Here is a 23,486-nt window from a genome sequence, read left to right as displayed (position 1 = left end):
GGAGCTACATATCACATAGAATTGTGTTTATTAAATCAGACTAACACTAATAATTAAGATTGCCCTACATGAAAAACATTTATAAGATATTAAAATACTTATTGACAGGTTCATATATTTATAGATTATATTTTTGTAGATTACAATTTGGGATGATATAATTTGGCAGACCCACTGCAGTAACCCCTCAGAACTGCCTAGTTTTACAGTTGTGCTACAGGAGCATGGAATGGAGGGTTATAACTTGATTGGCTGTTGAGCTAGAATATCAACCATGTTTAATCATCCATATAAAAACACACACACACACACACACGCCACACTCCTTTGAACAACCAAGTTTATTAGTTTACTTACAAACCTGAATTTTTGAATAACAAGTAAATCCCTTTTTTCCACAAGTTCATAGTGAGCCTGGCACTCTGCTAGACAAAAATCAAATATGTTGGTGTAGTAATATTTATAACAATAAATTACTTATTAAAGAAATAATGATGAAAAAAAGACAGTAGCAAAAATGTTGACCGCTAAGAAACAAACAAAAACCAACACATCCTTGCACCATTTCCCATGGGCACACTCATACACACACTCTCTCCCTCTCTCTATCTCTCTCTCATACACACACTCTCCCTCTCCCTCTCCCTCACACACATACTCATACACACACACACCTTGATTCAACAGGACAAAGTAAACCACCAAGCTGCCAGTGCCAGTGACACATCAAAATACACCTTTTCCGATAAAGACGTACAACAACAACAAATCAGAAATGACAGCAACCTTCATATTCCATCAGACCACTCAACAGGTATGGCAAGGTGGTCAAATTCATCTCATTTGGTTTAACACATAGTCCACTATATCATGAACAGCCCTCTAACTCATGTTTCAAATATAATCCATGTAATGTAAAGCACTTCAAGACATTTGCAGAATACCGTTTTTAGCAAGCGACATACTTTTCATTTATTTTTCTGTTTTTGTTTGTTTGTTTGTTTGTTTACAAGCCCAGAATGTTCAGAAAATAGTACATCAAGTGTTTCAGACAGGTGACAACAAAAACAAATGCTTATTCAGCAATCCGCCAAACACACACACACACACACACACACACACACACAAAGTCGAACTTTGAGGCTGCACTTTGGCATTGGCCCAGACTTTGACACACTGTCTAAAGCCCAGCAGCCAGCTGGAATGCATTTGGGAATCCAAGACCTCGCAAGCTCAAGCTTTCTCTCCGTCTCTCTCTCTCCCTCTCTCTCCGTCTCTCTCTCCATCTCTCTCTCCATCTCTCTTCATATTTTTCAACCCTTCTGTCTGTCAGGCTGTCTTTCTCACACGTTCTGTCTGTTTCTCACAGTTCATCCGTCCGTCTGTCTCTTCATCCTGCTCTCTGCTTTGCCATCCTCCACGTTGGTCTCAGTTCAGTCGCACTCTCATTCTTGCTCTTTTCAACTCTCTCGTTCTTCCTATGCTGTGTTGGCAGGCCTCTTGATCCTAACGCAAACATCCACATCCTCTTTCTTTCTTTCTTTCTTTCTCTCCTCACTCTCTCTCACTCTCTTCTCTTCCTCTCTCCTCCCCTCACCCTTTTGCCTTGGGCTTAACTCAGGAGCAGTGCTGAGATGTGCCGACTTCCTATTGGCCGGAGACTGAGCTGGGCAAGATTCCCATTGGCTGGAGGCTGAGCTCTGCAGGCTTCCCACTGGTCAGAGGCCATCACCGAAAAACATAGAACACTGATGAGGGCCCCGCAGTGATGATGAGGTCCTGCCCTCGCATACAGCACATGACAACATAAAAACAACATCAACACAACCCAAACCAAGAGAAAGGCCTCTTCAGATATATATGTGTGTGTGTGTGTGGGTGTGTGTGTGTGTGAGTGGATGGGTCCTGCCTTACTGAGGTCCATTGGTTGGACGGTTCCAGGGGGTTAGGGGCGGCATTAGTAGCAAGGGGGGCGGGAATAATCTTAGCCCCTCCACCATCCTCTCCGATGTGTTAGACGAGTGGCGCAGACCTCGCTGGTCCAAACGGAACCAGCAGGAGTGCGTGATCAAAGTGGCCACGAGAGACCTGAAGGATGTAGGCACTCGGTGGGGTAACAGTCCATGCCCGTCATCGCCTGGGTGTCTTAATTATACACACACACATGCATGCACGCGCGCACACACACGCACACGCCTGACATCGCCTGGGTGCCTTAATTATACACACACACACATGCACGTGCGCACACACATGTCTGACATCGCCTGGGTGCCTTTAACTACTGAAGAGTTTCAAAACTCTCGATCGCACTCACACACACATACAGAAGTGTGTCCATGTGTACTGTGCTCTCACTTCCTACACTCTCTCTTTCTCTCTCTCTCACACACACACACACACACACACGTGCGCACACTCAAGTAGTGACGGCATCAGAAGATGACGCAGTGCAGTTTGTGAGATCCGGTAGGTCGGTCAGCTCGCCACTTGGCTTTCTTCTTTTTCTTCTGACCCCGCTCTGGAATCTGTTGCCTGGAAGGACACCAGGGGTTAGAGGTCAGAGAAAGAGAGACAGAGGGGGGGGGGGGTTGAGAAAGGGAGAGAGGGAGACAGAGAAAAAGGGAGAAAGAAAAAGGGAGAGGACGAGAGAGAGAGTGGGGGAGAGGACGAGAGACAGAGAGAGAGCGGGGGAGAGAGAAATATAAGAGAAAACATAGAATTAAGTGTGACAGAAAAACTGTACTGATCTGAAATCTCACGAGTAGAAAACGAAAAAAACACTCCAGAATCTTTGCTACACATGAAGTAATAATAGTAAAATTTCAACAGTGTTTGGCTATCTTGGGAAGTAAAATGTTTCATTTGTCCACACATACTTTGATCCTCGGAGATGGAGCTCGTTTCAAGTGACCTACCTGATGACGCGCACCAGTTCGTGAAAGGCTTTGTCCACATTCATGGGAGGGTCCTTGGCACTTGTTTCAATGTAGGTTATCTACAACAAACATCAAAGCCAGTCAGCATTTGTTTCAATGCAGAGGTCAACTAGGGTTGACCAGAGGTCCAGTCTGTTTGTTTTTTAGTAGCAAAATGTGTTGAAAAGAATCAAACAAATATGGGACAATAGCAAAGGACTTGGTGTTCTGTTCCACACACTGTACTGGGTTACATATGTCCACGTACACACACACACACACACACACACACACACAGAGAAACAAACACAGACACACACAACCACGCACACACAGAGAAACACACACAGACACACACACACACACACAGACAGACAGACACACACGCACACACACACACACACACGTACAGCTGAAATGTAACACACATGAGAACACCCTGTGATGGTCACTCTGGCAAAGGGTTGGCCGGCCGTCAGGCCAACCTTGAGGTTCAGAACACTGATCCCCCTGTGCAGACAGTGGAGTTGGACATCTTATTTAATTTCTCCATCTCCCAGGGGCGCATGTTACTAACTTAATGGGAACATTACTGGAATTCACATCATGTGATGCGGTTTAAACCACCACATTGCTTTACATTTCAGATCTCATAGCAGGAGAGCGCAGCTTTTCAATTTCATGTATTTTTCCTTTGATCTGCCGATTTAATGTTTGAAATGTGAACTGTATGGGATGGCATGGAGAGTCTGCCTGTGTTGGAGGGCATGCCAGGGTTTCCCGCAGCACTTTGCAGTCAAGGCGGCCGCCTTGGCAAAACAAGCCTGCTGCCTTAACTACGTCGTCAAAAAACGCATTAAAAAAAATAAGAAACGTGTCATGAATCGAAAAATAATCAGATTTTATAATCTTTACATATGTGATATGCCTCCGAAATTTCAGAGCTAGTGAGCGGAGCTGAGCGGTCCAAATATCTCGCTCCTCGTTCTCAAGAATCAGTCAAATCGCGAACAGCCACAGCTCCGTTTAATTGTCAGGTGTGATGAAATGCGTTCATATTCCACTTTTTATGTCATAAACGTTGCAGGCCTATGGAAAGGTTTAGTGGTAGGGTTGTCCAATGATCAAGTTGTTGCTTGATCATTTTCGTTCTTTTGGCAATTAATCCCGACTGATCCCTGTATGTAACGTTGCCAAGCTTGTTTGTTGTTGCACTATCAGTGTTGCAGTCTTTTAAAATAAATGTTCTGAGTGAAATATATTGCCGTTGCTGTTCTTTGGGACCGGGGAGCTAAATTGACCTGACGCGAATTTGACCGGAAAAGCGGCCGAGTAAACAGCCACCTGCTTTCAGCACAGTGTTGACTTGCGCCTCTAATCGGACACGCAAGACTGACGATAGACGGGCCTAGGCCCGTCCAGGCCCATCCGTGCCTACGCGTATGCTTTCTAAATTATTTAGCTAACTCCATCCCCATCAACGAACTTAGGCTATATGGCCAATATCTTTGAAATTTAACGGTCTTGGTTTTATTAGTGGGCATGCCTCAGACTCGTGGTGTGAGCGGTATGGGAGCGGAACAGAGCGGCCACTCCGGCCTCTAAATTAAAAAGCGCTCCGCGCTCAAATTCCATCCATATTACACAAAACTATAAAATGATCTAAACTTCATTCACTCTCGGTGTATAGATCAGGACAGGACATCGGAACAGGCTGCAGGTCAACAGTCTGACAGCCTGCATGAAGATAAGCATTAATGGTCCAATAGTAAAACAGTGCAATTACCAAAGGGCCCTTGAAATGATATTTTTAAAGCCAAGGAGGATGGCTTGTAACAATACTAGTGGTCAGCTCTGCCATAAGTAGTGACTGATCACATTTGCACATTTTGTTGTTTTGCACTTTATTTTGCACTTGTTCTATAGTTTGTAATAGTCTTTGTTAAAATTGCACAAATTACACAAATATTTTGAAATATTTGTATACTGTTGTATAGTTTGTTTGGTGTTGTTACTTTGTTCTTTATTAACTGTTTTTTTTGAGAAGCTGGTGATTTATTTATAATATAGTGTTTAATAAATAATTGTTAAATATACAGAGTCTGTAGAGTCTGTAGTGTATCGCACAAACAAGACGCCAACACCCACACCCCCCCACCGATGGCAACCGATACCAGACCTACGACCTTCCACCTTGACTAACGCATTTCCTGCGGGAAACCCTGATCATGCTATACAAACATACAAACATCTGGTGAGAGACTGGTACAAGGACCATTGAACAGCCTCCCATACACACACACACACACACACACACCACATACACACATATCTAACCACTCCCTCATACAAGTACACACACACACACACACACACACACACACACACACCCCACACACACACACACACACACTTACGCAGTGTTTCGTGGCCATCTCCCGACCCTGCTCTGAGGAGATTTTGCGTAGGTGCACCAGGTCCACTTTGTTGGCTACCAGGACCATTGGAAAGGACTCCCTATCCAAGGCCAGTACGAGGGACAGAGGATAAGAGCAGAGTAATGCATTATTAACACACACACACACACACACACACACACACAAACACATCAACTGCTCATTCACACTCAGCAGAAGCAGCAACAAAGAGAGAGTGTCTTGTGTGTGTGTGTGTGCATGTTAGAAAAGAGTGTGTATGTGTGTCAGAAAAGACAGAGAGATAGTGTGTGTGTGTGTATGTGTATACATGTGCATGATAGGATGTGTGTGTGTGTGTGTCAGATGAGGGAGAGAAAGACAGTGTGTGTGTATATGTGTATAAACATGCCTGAAAGGATGTGCATGTGAGTGTGTGTGTTGGTCAGAAAAGAGTGTGTGTGTGTCAGAAAAGAGAGAGAGAGAGAGAAGTGGAGAGAGAAAGATTCACATGTATAATTTATCCTGTTAGCTTGTTGTGCCTGTACGCACTTGTGATTGACAAGAGTGCCTTTCACAGGAAACAGCTGCTGTTAAGGCCAGTACAGCGGAGATCCGTGTGTTGTGTGTGTGTGATGATAGATCAAGATGAACTGAACCACGCCCCTCAGGACACAAACTCAGTGGACAGGCCAATTAACCGCCTTCGAGTACGTCAGCGGACATCCTGATTGGCTGCGCAGCAGAGCGCCCCATCAGGGAGGAAGACAACAGAGGAAGCCAGTGAAAGTAGCTGTGAAGCGCCTGTACGAGTGTGAGGATGTGTGACAAAGTCTAAAAGTAGACTTCTCTGTGTGTGTGTGTGTGTGGGTTTGGTTTTCTTTAGACTGAATGTGAGTGTGTGCTTGCATTCCAGAAGCTGTCTGGTTTCAGAATATACAGTAGCAGAATCTGTAGGTGTGTGTGTGTGTGTGTGTGTGTGTCTTTAAGTTTCGGCAGGGCTACTGTTGTGTATTCAAATCACAAAATTCTTCAGGGGAACTGTATATCCATGACTATGTCTACAGAAAGCCTTGCAATGCCCAGATGGCCAGACCTAGTCTATGTGTGTGTGTAAGTACATGGATTTTTAAGTAGATGCATGTATGTGTGTGCGTGATGTTCAATGAGAAATCCACATCCCTGTGTGTGTATGGATGAGTGAGTGTCAGTGTGTGTGTGTGTGTGTATGTGTGTGTGTGTGTGTGTGTGTGTATGTGTGTGTGTGTGTGTGTGTATGTATGTGTGTGTGTGTGTGTGTGTGTGTGTGTGTGTGTATGTGTGTGTGTGTGTATATGTGTGTGTGTGTGTATATGTGTGTGTATGTGTGTGCCCACCTGTCTTTGACCCTGAGGATGAGCTGGTGGAAACGGTCCACGTGCTCAAAGCTGGCCTTGTCTGTGACGGAGAAGACGATGAGGAAGCCGTCGCCTGTCCGCATGTACTGCTCCCGCATTGCACTGAACTCCTCCTGTCCAGCCGTGTCCAGGACTGCAGCGCACGCACACACACATACACACCAAAACATTTATGAAACATACACATACAAAAATACCCATAGACAAAAAGACACTGGGGTTCTGGGATCTGCAAGTGCCATGGGACAGGTGCGGTGTAATGCAGTTGTTATAGGTACGGTATAAATACAGTTGTTATAGGTGCGGTGTAATGCAGTTGTTATAGGTACGGTATAAATACAGTTGTTATAGGTGCGGTGCGGGCAATGCAGTTGTTATAGGTGTGGTGTAATGCAGTTGTTATAGGTACGGTATAAATACAGTTGTTATAGGTGCGGTGTAATGCAGTTGTTATAGGTACGGTATAAATACAGTTGTTATAGGTGCGGTGCGGGCAATGCAGGTGTTATAGGTGCGGTATAAATACAGTTGTTATAGGTGTGATATAGATGTAATAGGTGCGGTGTAAATACAGTTGTTATAGGTGCGGTGTAAAGCAGTTGTTATAGGTGTGGTATAGTTGTTATAGGTGTGGTATAATACAGTCGTTATAGATGTGGTATAATACAGTTGAATTGAACTGTATTGCATTCAGAGGCCAAACACACATGGACAAAAAAAACACACACATACACACAGGGACACAGAACTTCCACAAAGGCATGCAGGCCCTCCAGCACACACACACACACACACACACACACACACACACACACACACACACTCCCACAATTCTCTGGGGCTACTAAATGTTCCAGCTGCCTCCTACCCACAACCCCTTTGGGTTACCCATCCTGCCTCATCAATGCATTCTATGTGCTGGGTTGTTGCCCATGTCTGTGCCTCTCCTCTGACCACCCTGTAGTGTGTGTGTGAATGTGTGTGAGTGTGTGTGTGTCCTGCTCCATAAGCCTCCTGATGAAAACACACCACCTCACATTCAGACCTGTGTGTGTCTGTGTTCCTGCTCCATAAGCCTCCTGATGAAAACACACCACCTCACATTCAGACCTGTGTGTGTCTGTGTTCCTGCTTTGTAAGGCTCATGCTGAAAGCACACCCGCAGCGTGCTCTGCCACTTCCTGTCGAGCGCTTGGAGTGTTGATGATTCACGTCCACATGGGCTCGAAAGTAGTGTTGTCACGATACCAAAATAAATGTTTCGATACCGATACCAAGTCAAGAATTGCGATTTCGATAAAAATGTATTTGATTTGGGGGCCCCACCACCTTGAAATCATCATTAGTAATATTGAATATACTGTAGTGCAGGGATTCCCAAACTGTGGTACGCGAGCTGCCACTAGGGGGTACGCAAGATGAAAAGGGCAATGGCGGAAAGGAGTTAAAAATGATTAATTAATTAATTAATACTATAATTAATTCATAAATAATACATAATTTCGAATCAGGTTATAATGATATGGAAACGTGAAATTAAAGGAAATCATTTGTAAACTCTATAATAGGGTATGTTTTCATTAAAAAATAAGCTACACACAATAGGCTACACGTGATTTCCTGCGGGCAGCCAGAATATCTGGCGCGTTAGTTTCGTTGAAGTATAGGCTAGGTAGAAGGCTGTGTAAACATGGAAAACTGGCTAAAAACAGGGACACTGTCCAAAAGGCCTAATTAAAGCGATCGAAGAGGAGAAGCGAGAGAAACAGAGCAGGACACAGGTAAGTTAACGATAGAATGGGATGGGGGGGCAGACTAATGAAGGTGGAGATGGAGCGCATGGGGATAAAAGAAAGAACGAGACAGAAAAGACTGCGCGAAGAAAACGAAAGTGTGATGAGGCATACAGCCCTAAGCTTCACGTGGATTCGGAGACAGACTGCCCAAAGCCAGTGTGCGTGGTCTGCAGTGAGATGCTACCTAACCATTCTAATGTGGTTCTCCACACTGTTTTTTTAACGTGAGAGCTCATAGACCAGTTGCACATTTTGATTATGTTATCATGTAGGGCGGGTAATTAAACAACGATGCCTGGAATGCGTCAATAGAATGAGTTACTTTTTTATGTGTTGGATGGTGCGGGGAAAAAAGTTTGGGAACCGCTGCTGTAGTGTGATCATTCACACCAGTGGCCATCCCAGATTCTGCTTGACTCTCTCCACACAAACACACATGGAAAATTATGGCTTATGTCATATTTCATATATTCTGCATAATTACTAGTAAATATATTTAATATAATACTAGTACTAATATTTAAATAGCAATTTGAAAACTATTCTAAAACTATAACTATTTTTAAACTATTAGGCATATCTTTAATGTGGTGTGTAGGTCTAATAGGGCTGCACAGTCCCGCCCACAGCCAAAATGCGGTTAGGTGCCGGAAGTAAGATTCCCATTCATTTGTCCCATTGACGTTTTTGGAAAAAAAAATATCTAAAGAGTTTTACAGCATGTCTTAGGCTGACCAGCTACGGCATAACTCATAAGCATACAACATATAATTTCGAGTGAAAAAACGAAGAGAAAATCCAAAAAAAGGTACAAGACTGTACATATTTTCATTTCCGAGCGAAGGAACTACTCATCCCATAAACCACCGCGCCTCACCATATTCAGTTTATTAATTTGCCGTGAATTATTACACAAAATGTTCATTAAATGCACGAAGGAGTATTCCTAGGTTAATGATTGATATGAATCATACAGTATGAAGGCTACAGTGGCCTAGCTAATGTTAACTAGCAGCATTAACGTTACCAATCTCCCTGCTTAACTCACAACTTTGTAGGTCTTGTCCCTCATGCTTGCCCTTACAAAACCCACAAGCTGACTCTCGGACACACAACAGTCAATAATGTGACCCGATTTAAAGTGGCTTTCACCCCTTTGGACACTCACTAAAACATAATATATTTAATACCTGTGTTGCAGCATGTAGGCTAATGTTAGCTGCATTATGTAATGACATACAATGTCGGAAATGCTAAAGGTTAGCCTGTCGGCTACCTGAAAAGTTTGAGTGTTTAAAGTAACATTTACAGTGGTCTATTTGATAGTGTATTGGCCCTGACTAAGTTTGTGTGATGTATAAACCACAATCCTTGTTGATACAAGTACCAATATTCGTCAAGAAAGTTTTTAATCACATTAAGATTTTCGCCATAGGCAATAATTTTCGCTGAGAAAGTTTCAAACTATGATCATAACGGCCTTTCCACCAATCAGAGGCATCACTGTGGGATTGTGGGATTGTTCAGGATTGTGAGTAATGAAGTACTTATCCAAGAGATCGCGATTAAAAGACATTTATCTCAAAACAAGGTTAGTGCCCCATGAACTTTTGGCGTCTATATGAGCATACAATCGCTTAGTACAGCCGTAGCTGGTTTTAAGTCTACCACGTGCAGTTAAGTTTTTATGGCTTATACCGCAATTGTCAATGGAGAAATTGCATTGTATTTTTACTTCAGGCATCGGCTGTGGGCGGGATTGTGATGCTCTATTGAGTGCACCTAGGGAGGGAAAGTGAAAACCAGCGCCCCAAGTGGTTGCGTTCCTATCGAAGAGCAGCTCCAATGTTAAGTCCCATAGACCTATTTTAAAAAAAAATACTGTGAAGCCAAATCTTATCCACCAAAAATATTTTTCAGTGTCTATACAGTAATAATCTTCTAACTGTGAAAATGTCAGACCCTATTTTGCCTTATTTAAAAAAATCGAAATTGCTCCTTTTGTTTCATAAACAACTACAAAAAAGCCACGTGATTTTACCCTTCAACGTTACTCACGGTAGCATGGTTTGTTTATTAGCCTGGTTAGCATTGTCACATAACACTTACTGCCAGCTCTTCATGCGAGTAGAAGCACAACACCAGTTTTCCAGACATAAAGGTTATCACCACGCGGTTTACATCACCTTCCGTTATTACAAAAATATGTAAGCCAGTTAAGCAAATTGCCGTATTGATCAGTTAGAGATAGCGCCCAAACCTGTGACGTCACATGCAACTGTAGTTTGTTATCACCATGTTACGACAAAAACTCAAAACAATTCAACTGATCCTAAAAATAAGGTATGACCACTTGAAGCAATAGAGGTGACCCCAGTGCCTAACATATGGAAGGCATTACATTAAGATCCCAATGTGCACCGAGATATATTTTTGCTAAAAAAAAATCCCATCCCCTCCGCTAAACTCTAGGAACGCAACCACTAGATGGCGATGAGATTACTTTCCCTCCCTATTGGTGATGTGTAGGTGTAATTGACCTGTCGCTAAGCGCCACCCTTAGAACGCTGATGAGCCAATGACAGTCCAGCCTCAACGGGACTCGGACATCAGCCAAGGGGGCAGGCGAATTCCCGGAAGTAAAAGCATCGATGTAGCGGTGGTTATCAACTCTCTGCTAACCCCATAGAACGCCCATCCATTTAGGATTTTTTTGAACTCCCATAACTTCATATAACATATATCATGTGCCGATATTTTAGCTTCTGTGTTATCTACATAAACAATAAAAGGCAAAACAAGACTCAACTACCTCGTACGTAACGTTAGGTTCCCGTAAGAAGAATGTTTAGCATGTCCGGTTGAAGGGAAGCTAACGCACTGAAGGGAGATAACCGTATTGTTTGGATAAGCGTAGTCCAGCCAGCACGGAAACTCGTGAACAAAGCTATCGCAGAGGAGGCTTCTATAAGACTACAGGTGAAGCAGTGCTTCACCAAAAAAAAGTAAAAAACAAAACACAAAAAAAATCTTATAATAATCCCAATTTTACTCCTTTGAAACAGAAATACAGTCACTAACACGAACTGTTTTCCTGAAATCAATTCTGTGAGTGACAACAGCGCCATCAGTCACCCGCGGTGGAACAGAGAATTACAGTGAATCAGACTGCTTCACCAACTTTTCGTTTTGCTTCACTACCATAGATATCTTTCCCCATTGACTTCCATAGATATATACACTAGATGTCGCCTTGACTACTGCTGTTCATTGGAACGAATGCGTCAATCGAGACGCCATCTTGCTTCAGTGATCCACTCCTCTATAATGCATTAGCGTCAATCTGGGCAAAGATCTAGCGAAAATAAAATCACCATAAATCGTCAAAATCTCAAGCAATTATCTAATTTTTTGGGTTGTTCCAACTGACAGGCATGTATTTATGGTTGAGTCTACAGAAAACTAAGCTTAAGACGATAATAAAGATACATTTTACCCGTCTAGCCCCATAGACTCCCATTCATTCTGCACTAGCTAGCGGCGGCCCCTAGAGGAACAATGAGTAAACTGCAACCAGGTTCGATACAATGAAAGTAAACAGGCTCTTCGTAGACAGGCTCTGGTTGAGGCCACATACCCCTCGTCTCGTTTACTCATGTAAGTTGTAATCTCACCAGAAGTTGCTGTAGATCTGTAGAACATTTACCTCTGCTACTACATAGGCTACGCCAGTCGTTACTTTTATAATCATGGGTCAGTGCCATGGGCAAACGAGATGTAGCTGAATTCATAAATGACAAAGCCATGAGAAAGGTGATTTTCTTACGTTTCAACAACAAAGAAGCCGATCTGCCATCATTGTGAGAAGTTCCCAAATTTGTCGCTAATCGCTAAAAAGGTTTTCTATCGCTGGGGATGGCCAAACGTCGCTAAATAGGTAACGCTGACAATACAGGAGAACTAGTTTAGCGATTCAGATCCCTGTACAAAGATGGCGGCGGTGTTGACGCATGCTGAGAAGCAGAAGGCGACATCTAGTGTATATATCTATGATTGACTTCAATGTAAATCGAGTGAAACCCCAGGCGGCTCGTGGATTTTTTCCGTTTCAATTGATCCTTATGGCAGATAAGTCCCACCCGTGAAGCAGTGACCGATTGGGCAGAATTTCACACTTCCTGCCGTTGAATATGATTGACGCAACACTCTGGCTAATCACTGTCTCCATTAGCTTGCCATCACTTTTCAGTTGCCTTCAGTGACCTCACTAGAGTTTCATTATAAATTGTGTAACTCATTCACATAGTTTGTTTTACATTCATTTTGTAAGGTACATCGGATTTTTTTCTGTGTAGGGGAGAACGTTTTATTTAGAAGTATTGTGTGTAGCTCTGTGTTTTCGAACATAAGCTAGGTGGAAAGCTTGCTAGCGGTCTCCCCAAAGCTAACGTTAGTGACTCGCTAAGTCCTAGCAAAATGGATTCGACGGAAGTTTCAGGCGATGAACATCGTTGACCGCAATTTACAGGATTCTTTACAGTTTTTTGAAATGAGGACCTATGAGTGAACGCAGAGGGGAGACCAAGAGACTTCCTGTGAAATTAACACAGTTCGTGGGTGCTACGGTAAGGATAAACTTGTTCCAAGTAGGCTATGCATTGATTAGTAAGTGCAGCTTCTCAACGTAGCCATCCTGTAAGTTCACTGATGTGTTATGATAACATTAGCCTATGTTATGGATGTGTTATAACGTCTTGGCTTCCCATTTTAAATCCTCAATTTTGTCAAAGACAATTCAGAACAATCTACTTGAAGCTAAATTTCAACTACCATTTAAAAACGAAATAGACACTGATTGATTCAGAAAAAAATTCTAGGATTCTTCAGTGTATCAGGAGGCAAATGTCAAGTGGATTTTTACTTCTGTATAGAAGGAAGGCTGTGACAGAAACAAACCGGTTGGTCAAACATATGCCAGAGCAGCAGTCATGGTATAATGTATCCCAGAGGCAAGAATGTGTCTCAATAGGCTACTGAATTTGACATTGCTTATGGGGCATAATTAGTAGCTTAGAATAGGGCCTATTGGAAGGTTGTTGTTTCAAGATGTGGATATCAACAACTTGGCATTAATAGGCTACACTGCAAAAACTGCTTATCTAATACAGTCTAACCAAGTGTTATCCATCTTATCAAGATCAGAAAATATAGTTGGTATTGTTTTCAGTATAGAGACTTACCTAGTCACTAATTAGTGCTAAAGTGGAGATGCTCTTTTTTGGGGGCATGGCCATAGATAGCCTAGTCTTTGCAAGCAATATGTCTAACAAAAATATGCAAACTTATAATAATAATAATTATAATAATAATACATAAACCTTGTTTACTGTCTTGTCCAGTCTTAGGCCTACTACACCCCATTTGTGGCCTGTACTTTGAGATGGTGGTAAACAGGTCTTGATTTCTCAACAAATTACTCTGAGCTCTCTGACTGATCAAACAACATAGCTTTTGTTTATGCCATTGCAGACAGTTCAATGTCATCGTGTGTCTCATACATGCAACCTCACCAACTTTGGCAGGTGTGTTAGGCACAATGTTTGTTTCCGTGGGGGGGGGGGGGGGGGTCATAATTTCATAACTGCTTCACTAAAAAAAAATACCACCAGCCGCCACTGCTATGTAGCCTACAATAGCATTGTAGCCTATGTTAAGGTAAAGCATAGAGGCAAGTAAACCTAATGGAAAAACAGTAGTTTTACCGTTAGGTAGTCTAACGATAATCATTTCAGAGGTTTTCGATGGATTGACGTAGGTCAGAAAAGTGGAAAGAAGATTAGCCTCAAGGCTATAACTTTTTTGTTTAGTTTTACCATGACTGTTTTTGAAGATGATCATGTGTGGTAGTTTCAACATTAACACGACTTGATATCACTTGTGAGGATGATATTAATAATAATACATAAATAAATGTTTAACTTTGATGACTTTGAAGGCGAAGGAAGTGTGAGAAGAATTTCTGTGTAGCCTATCTATCATATGAGTTACAAGATTCAGTTCGATGGCTAACGTCACGAAGTTAAGTGCGAGTCTGCGCAGTACTGGGGGGACCAACTGAAAAATGACTCAGTACCCTCCCATTGAGAACGACGGAGTCTGTTCGTCCATTTCTTTTACTGTCTATGACATCAGCTCGGACAACTCCATAGAGTGTGCAAGTGACGCCACTTCCACTTGCCTCCATGGGACCTATCTTTCAAAAAATTTTGAACGCCAGTCTATGGCGAAAAATAAATTATTTTCTGGTCCCGGTTGACTTGTGCCTTGAATTACCCATATGATGTTTGTCAATTTTAAAGACAATTTTTCATGTAAAGACATTTGCAGTTTGTTTCGTAACTATTGAATTACAACATTGTGAAAGATCGTAATTCCAACGACTACAAACCCATCAGTCGCGCTAGTGACGTTAGCTCATTCACAGCCACTAGATGTACAAGCATACCAGCAACAGGTCTTAATTGGGCTTTCCTTGCCGATGAAAATACCATGAGTCAGAGGATTAAACACATCAGGTAAGTTGTATTCGTCCATAGACTGTACATTACATACTGTTAAGTGACAGCAGGCAGCAAGATGCAACCGTTAACTAGCATAACAGCTATCAGCTAGCTTCTAATCTTATCGTTTCATTACGTTGGTGACGTACATCGTTCGAGACGAGAGATGTAGTCCACTGAGCGGATTCGTACAAAACCAACATAACTTTTGAAGTCTATCGAACAACAGTACTTTCTTGACGTGAAAAATTATCTTTTAAATTCACACACATCATATGTGAAATTCGTGGCACAATTCAAACTGGACCAAAAAATAATTGTTATCTCTCCATTAACTCCCGTTCATATTTTTTTTAAAGACAGGTCCCTTGTAGCGGAAGTAAAACAGAAGTCACTGGCACACTCTATTGGAAACAACAGGGAGGAGGCATAAAATGACAAATTAATGGTTATTTATGGAGTTTATTAACTCAAAAAAACCCGACAGATAACCATGGTCAAACATTTTGCAGGGGGACGTGTAATAATGAGAGGCTAGAAAACGGGGTATATTTTCATCAACAGTAGCCTACAGGACGTCTCTCGCGTTTGCAACAGCTCGACGTAATGTAGGCTACTAAGCTAACAACATGGGCACAGGTTCCCTGTTAAATCCCAAGATGAAAATGCTCATTAACCAACTACTATATTCTTACTACATCAAATATTAACGTAACCTAACATATCTTAGTATAAATCTTCCACTAGCTAGCTAGCTAGCTAGCATTAACGTCAGTCATTTTTTGCACAGTGATTTGCACGGCTACTCGCCACAACTGCTTGTCACCTTGTATGTATTCTAAAGTTTTGAATACACCCCTCCATAGCATAATTAAGTCCCTTTTGATAGCTTCTGGAGGAAAGTAAATCCTTTTTCGACCAAAAAGTCCTCAAAGCCTGCTTTCATATACTGTCAGCTGCCATTGTCCACAATCTATTTCTAATCAAGTCTGGTTTGTTTGTCCGAGTTTTCACACGGTAACAATGGGGGGCGGGCTTAGCGACAGGTCAATTGAGTGCCTGTCACTTTAAGAGATACGTGAGGGTAATTGAACTTGTCTCACGGTTTTAGTCTAGTGAATAAAAGTTGCACATAGCGCATAAGGATATGTGGATGCAATTAATTATGTTTTGTATGTCATTAGATAAAATAAATGTTCAAAAAATGTACAAGTCGAAGATAATCTTTCTGGGATCATAGAAGAGATAAGTTCATTAATGATTTTAGCGAGCAATAATTGTCAAATGTGACCTGAGCTAGCGGGATAGTTAGCAAGGATCTCTCTTCAGATGTAAAAGTTTGCCATGGTTGCTTAGCCTATTTCTAAATTACATTGAACCCAAATAGTAGGCCTAAATGACCAAAATCCCACAGCCTAGGTAGGTTAGCAACACAAACTTGTGAGATGCAAGTGAGCAAATCAACTTGATATTAGCCTATTATGATGTGTTACTATAGCATCACTTGAACTAGCAGGCATGTCTCGCTGTTTATAGCACGAAAGCTGCGCTTACGTGTGTGAGGAGAAAAGACGCACAGCCACAGGTTAGGGGAGGAGGCACTAGAAGCATGCCTTGTGCACACGCATGTTACTTCAAAAGAACACGGTCATTCTCAAAAGTATCGATACTAATAAAATTAGGCATCGTGACATTTTTAATTTCAGGGTATTGCACCGTGCAACACTACTCAAAAGGACACGGGTGTACAGCTGGAGCACCTCATGACACCCCACACCATCCAAACACTCTCTCTACCTCACAACACCCCACTCCATCCAAACACTCTCTCTACCTCACAACACTCCACGCCATCCAAACACTCTCTCTACCTGACAACACTCCACGCCATCCAAACACTCTCTCTACCTCACAACACTCCACACCATCCAAACTCTCTCTCTCCCTCCTTCTCTACCTCACAGCACTTCACACCATCCAAACACACACTCTCTCTCTCTCTCTCTCCTCAATGAGGCCCGGATGTGATTCATACAGATAATAGCAACGGCTGAATCACTTTCTCAAACCCTTTACGTGGAGGAAAACAATGTTTCAAACACTCTCACACTCACACACACAGAAGCCAGAACTAGATAAGCTCGGAGTGGAACAGGGCCAGACCAAAATGTCACATTCCATTCCTTGTCTAATGATAAATAAGACATGGGTCATGATGTGGACAAAGACAGTCACACAAACACACACTTGCATGCATAAACACTTACACAATCAAACTTGCATACTTGTACATGTATATGCACACACACACACACACACACACAGACACACACACACACACACAGTGTGTTCCCTTACAATGTGATGGTCCACTAGCCATCGATCTCTGTGTGCTTTAGGTAGGAGTCACACACACACACACAAACACACACACACACACACACACACACACACACACAGAGGGAGAGAGAGAGAGCGGAGAGAGAGAGTTCCTCACTATCTAAGATGGTCCATTGGCCATCGATCTCTGTGTGCTTCAGGTAGGAGTCTCTCACACACACACACACACACACACACACACACACACACACACACACACACACACACACAAATACACACACACACACACACACACACACAAATACACTCACAGAGACAGTGTTTCTCACCATCTAAGATGGCCCACTGGCCATCGATCTCTGTGTGCTTCAGGTAGGAGTCCTCGATGGTGGGATCGTAGTCGGGCACGAAGATCTTCTGGAAGAACTGGATGGTGAGTGCGCTCTTGCCGACGCCCCCATCACCCACTACCACCAGCTTGTACGTGGGGAGGTTGTCGCTGGGCACCGCGCTGGTCGCCATGACGACGTCGGCAGCAGGCAGCAGCAACAGCTACACCTAAAACCTGGACCAAAGAGGAGGATGAAGGAGAGAGAGAGGCAGAGAGGGGGAAGGAAAGATGAAAAGAAAAAGAGGGAGAAAAAAAAGAGAGAAAGGAGGAAAGAAAGAAAATGATGTAGAAAGAGAAACGGAGAGGAGAGTCAGACTCTGGTGCTGCTGATGCTGCTACTTATGCTCATGGTGTCTCCATGACAACAGTCCAACACCCCTCACCCCCCAATCACCGCCCCCTTCTTCCTTCAACAAGGAAAAAAATTAAGAAAAAAAGAATCCATCAAAGCGAAAGATGGTAAGAAACATGAAGGAGGCGATGAAGAGAGAGCAGACCAGAGAGACAAAGAGAAGGAGAGGAGGAGAGGAGAGCGTCTATCTGCTTAGACTGTTCTAAAGAGATGAAAAATATCTCTGCATCCTTCTACCAGAGCTGCATCTCTCTCTCTCTCTCTTTCTCTCTCCCTCTCTCTATCTCTGGAGGATCAGATAAGGTGTGAGCACGGCTCAAAAACAATAACAGTCATCAGCTCCAAAACAATAAACAAAGCAGGCCTCTGAAAATAAACAAACACAAACACACACACACACGGACAAATACAGTACACACACACACAAACACATACACCCATATATGTATGCAGCTAAATCAAGCTTGAGCAGAAAGCCAAGTCAAAATTGCAGGACTGACTATGCTTACACAGCAAACAATGTCATAAAGCTAACACAGAACAACTCTCAAGAGAGAGAGAGAGTCAGAGAGACAGACAGAGGGAATGAGAGGAGAGGAAGGGAGGGAGGGAGGGAGAGAGAGACAGAAAGGGAGGGAGAGAGGAAGCCAGAGAGACAGACAGGGAGAGAGAGAGAGCCAGAAAAGGAGAAAGAGAGAGAGCCAAAGACAAAGAGAGAGAGCGACAGAAAGGGATTAAGAGAGAAAGAGAAAAAGGGAGAGAAAGAAGTGAGGGAAAGATGCTGACCGCAGTCTTTTCTCCTCCTCATTCCCTGCCGTGAGACCGTCACACACACACACAGAGACACACACATACACACACACTCAGAGACACACACTCAGGAAGTACGGTCTAGACGCGGGGATTACGGCGCTCCTCGTCCAGGCCAGCGTCTCCTCGCCTCGTCTCCCAGACGACAGACAGACAGACAGACAGGCGCAAAACAAAAACATAAATACTCTCCTGCACCACCACTACAGCCACCCCACCAAATAGACAGAAATACTAACCCCCCCCCCCCCCCCCATCACCACCACCCCTCGCCTCTTACTGAGCGTGCTCATTGCCCCCCCCCCGTGCTCATTGGGACGCAGCCTGGGCTAATTCCAGGGTTCAGACACAACTCAATAAAGTAAACAGACAGCCAGCTAAAGCAGACACGTACCATGGAGAGGACAGCTCCCTATACAATAATAACAACAATGATATCTCCTCTCCTAACACTTTCAACAACCTAACACACCTAACATGCGCTTCCCATGCACTTCCCCTGCATTTACCATGCACTTCCCTCTCATCTCTTCCTTACTCTACCTCTTTCTTTGACCACTTTCTCCTCGTACCACACTTTGACTAGTACTTATAACGTCTGAACTCTCATCCTCTAGTGATTGTATTGATTGATGCAGTAGTAACTCCTACCGCATCTGCTCAATGAATAAATGTAAATGTATGAAATGGACACACGGCCTATGGAGAGGGCAGCTCCCTATATAATAACAACAACAAACCAATGCTATTATGTGAGCATGGAGCCAGCAGCATCGGGATGCTGTGGCTGTGTGTGTATGTATGTGTGTGTGTGTGTGTGTGTGTGTGTGTCGGGTAAACGCAGACACCTGTTAGCACCTTTAGAGCTTCAGCTGGCCACTGAGGGTGCCTGCGTGTCCGACGGGCAGACTCATTTTAACCGGCCCCCACGTGACGACTGTGGAGGACTGACGCAAGGGCCGGTCATCAGCCAACGTCATCGGCACAGCAGCGTGTTTTTGTTTTGCTAGTTCTACTTCTCACAGACTGCTCCTAAAACTGACTGCAGGCATGACAGAGTGTGTGTGTGTGTGTGTGTGTGCATGTGTGTGAATGTGTGTGTGTGTGTGCATGTGTGTGAATGTGTGTGTGTGTGTGTGTGTGTGAGAGAGAGAGAGCACAGATGAATGCTGCTCATCTCTCTTCTGGATCTATGATGCAGAAACAAAGACCAAGGCTGACGTGTAGTCGTTGTCTTCAGAATGGCCTCTCGCCTAAGTGCAAAGTGCAGGCAATTTCTCAAACTGAAACCATCATTTACAAACTAGTCAGGGTTGTAAACAAAAAAACATTTGCACAGAACTGAGTTCAAACAAAACTAATTGAGTGTGTTGGTACACCCTAGGAGGAGTTCACTCCCCCAGCTGACCCCCGAGCGGTCCCAGTGTGACCCGATTTCAGTGTGACCCCTGTGGGCTTGTGGGATGAGCACGGGGGCCTGGCAGCACCCCTGTTCCCTGGAGGCCCAGTCACGGCACAATGGCCTGTGCTGGTAGGAAACAGGGCGTCGGGTTGTGGCAGCGGGGCCTTTCCTGTGAGCCACAATGGAGGGAAGCTGTTCATTTCCTCTCCGGTTGCGCGTATCAGTCGCTTGGCTCGCAGCTGCGAACCAGGAAACTGCGCTGCGCTTCCTTCGGCGTGGCCCAGGCTCAAGACGCTCCAGTGGGGGAGAGCAAGGCTCAGTGTTCCCCCCGCCGTCCCCAACAAAGTCCCCTAAAGCACAGCCAACTCAAACAGGCACCACGCAGGCCCAGAAACGCTACTCAACTGCAGAGTCAGACCATATTAGACCAAACCAAACGACGCCAGATCCAACCAGACCAAACCAAACCAAACAACATTTGACTAAACAATGACACCAAACTAAGTTATACAAGACCAATCAAACGAGACCACACTAGATCATAACAAACAGGACAAGACCAGACCTAACGAGGCCAGAACAGGCCAAACAGGGAGAGGGACAGTCCCTCTTCTGAAACCCTTTGCACCCCTCCCTTTAGTACTCCACAGACTCCTGAGGCTCTTTGTTAAAAAGGCCTCGACGACCCCTCCACTCCTGGACGCCTCACTCTCACATCTGAGATCCGGGTCAGCAGAGTTCAATGCTGCCGTTTCGGTTCTGTTACTGGCTGGACTTGGTTGGGCCGTGTCTGGACCCAGTGTCAGAGTATAAACAAGTAACAAATACCAGCATGGAGACAGACAGCCAAGACATCGGGACATTTAAGCAAAGTTTGGGACAGAAGACGAGCCTCACGAAGGATGAGCAGTGGCCATACAACCTCACGTTGATGACTAAAAAAATCCTTCCTTCCTCCAACTTCTAAAGTAGCCTAACTCTATTGTGACACTTTGTGTAAATACGATATTCACGTTTCTCAGCTACAAGAACATCACAAGTCACTCAAGTGTATGTCCTTCAGCACTTGAGGTTACATTGAGGTTGCTGTTAACTCAGGCGTGGCAATCTTTCCAACTTAAAGAGACAGATATGACACTAATGCTATAGAGGATGTTGGCATAGCTGGTTGTAGTAAATATAGCTCATAGATGAATCAATGAGGGGATTGTTGGAGGGGTAAATGGTTAAATGACGAGTCAATAACTCAATTCTTGCCACAACCGCCGTATTATGACAGCGAACATCCACTATTCCCGCCCCAGCCAAGAAAGTGCCTGCATTCAGACAGGCAGACTGTTTGATGGTGACCTCATCTTCGTACTAAAATATACTGTAGCCTACAATATCGCTTTCACAAAGCCCCGCCGCTTGGCGTACCACAGCGCAAGAGGGGCCCGCATATTTTGGTGGTGAGACGTCTACAACTGCAAAAAGTGAGTCAACGGGACTGGCCGCGTCACACTGCCCTACAGTTGGGCTGAGGCTGGGCAGCCAAATAATAGCCATGTCGCTGCCTCTTTGGGGAGGCTGCTGCCGATTCAGAATTAGAATTTCCCGGAGGTGGAAAAATGCATTTTTGCGCTCACAGCAGTAAAGACCTGCGGTTTGACAGGCCGCTGCCACTTGCATCAGGTCAAACACATGACTGTAAATGATGTAAATGTTTACAAATGACATTGGTTGAGCAAGGGCGTCTCTCATTCTGTTACTTCACATCTCCGTCCGCAATTAGCAACACATTAAAAAAAGGATTTCTATCCGATTTTGCACCGAATGCCATTGTTTGTAAATGTGTCTCGTTAGTCGAAACACAAGGCCGGTTCCCTTACTGCTCGTCTTATTAAAATGAGATGTTACATGTCGAGAAGAAATGTCTTGTGTTTCTGATGAGATGAGAGGAAATGGTCAAAACTTACCAACTGATGATGTGCGACGCGTGTACTGCAGCCTCTCTCAGCGTTCACTCGCCTCTTGTCTCACCATTTCCTTTGAACGGCTTCCGTTTAGACGTCCAATTTTGGCCCAAACACAAACGTTTAAATAATATCATATTTCATGCCCCGATTAAGTCTGAGGCCAAGCTCATCTACACAACAAAACTCTTGCTGTAACCAATTCTTTATATCGCAACAGCTGATACTATAAATAGAAGGTCTTTGTGGGGGGAAAGGTTTCGTTTCTTTTGAAAAGTCGGGCAGCGCAACCAAAACTGTAGTTTTTAATTCACCATTATTGTTTTTCTACAGTATCAAAATGCTTAGTAATTTTAAACGACGCAGAAAGAACGATGGCGTGATAGAAATGTGAGTGTTTTTAACTCGAGGATCCCTTGGTAGAGCTGAATGGACTCTTCCAAAACCCTTCAACGCAACCCGTTACTTTTAAAGTGAAACAGGCGCAGTCCAGCCCATGGAAAAGTGGAAGTCGAATAAATACAAGTTTAGTATAACTGGACCATAATATTTCAACGCATTTTTTAAAGGAAACATTTTTGTAGTTGTCTTCTGCCAGTGTCATTTGAACAGCAGATATTGAACATGCTTGCAGGCAAATATTTTACCTGGTGTCTCAAGAAAACAGTTACTTTGTTGTCAGAACATTTCTGCACAAATGCTGTAGCCTAATGTCTCAAGGTAAAGACCTAGACCTCCCCAGGCCTATGAACAGGTGTTGCTGTGACCAGATAGTCCCCGGAGAAATAGACTCAGAAATAGGTTCCTTTCTTGTAAATGCGTTTTCTCTTCTGTTTTGCACTTGGTTTAGTTTTGAGCGGCTCGCTTCCAACTTCCTCAGTATGAACCTGTCAGCAAAACAAGCAGAAGATTTTTTAAAAAGAGAAAACTAAATCTATCTATAGGCATATAGATAGATATATCTATATATATCTATAGATCTATCTATATATCTATAGATGTTGGAAACTGACAATGATGAACTGAAGAGTATTTTAAAATGTCATATAATAAAACCACTGTTTAAAATAAGCACACAATCACCACCAAGTTTGACCCCAATTTGAGAGGTTATAGGTAAGATGGTGTATGGCTCTTCTGTTTAACAAACT

General features: G+C 43.5%; 1 protein-coding gene across 1 annotated transcript; it reads right to left on the bottom strand.

Annotated features, from left to right (window-relative positions):
• Positions 1–323: 323 nt before the first annotated feature.
• Positions 324–22,520, bottom strand: mrasb (muscle RAS oncogene homolog b). The gene is made up of 6 exons (XM_076303527.1): positions 22,339–22,520; positions 17,755–17,990; positions 6,709–6,862; positions 5,336–5,435; positions 2,919–2,998; positions 324–2,535 (listed from the first exon to the last, which is right to left on the bottom strand). Exons 2-6 carry the CDS (start codon positions 17,945–17,947, stop codon positions 2,436–2,438), a joined length of 627 nt encoding a protein of 208 aa, XP_076159642.1. The 5' UTR covers positions 17,948–17,990; positions 22,339–22,520; the 3' UTR covers positions 324–2,435.
• Between the last annotated feature and the right edge of the window lie 966 nt (positions 22,521–23,486).

The sequence above is a fragment of the Alosa pseudoharengus genome, unplaced genomic scaffold, assembly GCF_046254945.1.
Source record: "Alosa pseudoharengus isolate Yale_2024_CS ecotype anadromous, Long Island Sound unplaced genomic scaffold, YU_APseudo_1.1 YU_APseudo_1.1_scf_24, whole genome shotgun sequence".
NCBI classification, from domain to species: domain Eukaryota; kingdom Metazoa; phylum Chordata; class Actinopteri; order Clupeiformes; family Clupeidae; genus Alosa; species Alosa pseudoharengus.
Note: the sequence above shows the minus strand (reverse complement) of the source record. Positions and strands in the feature narration are given on the sequence as shown.

Coding starts and splice junctions, on each gene's coding strand:
- mrasb (XM_076303527.1), bottom strand. CDS start 17,947: ATGGCGACCAGCGCGGTGCCCAGCGACAACCTCCCCACGTACAAGCTG. Junction 5,436..6,708: donor ATCCTCAGGGTCAAAGACAG/GTGGGCACACAC, acceptor GGCCTTGGATAG/GGAGTCCTTTCCAATGGTCC. Junction 2,536..2,918: donor GAACTGGTGCGCGTCATCAG/GTAGGTCACTTG, acceptor GTGTCCTTCCAG/GCAACAGATTCCAGAGCGGG.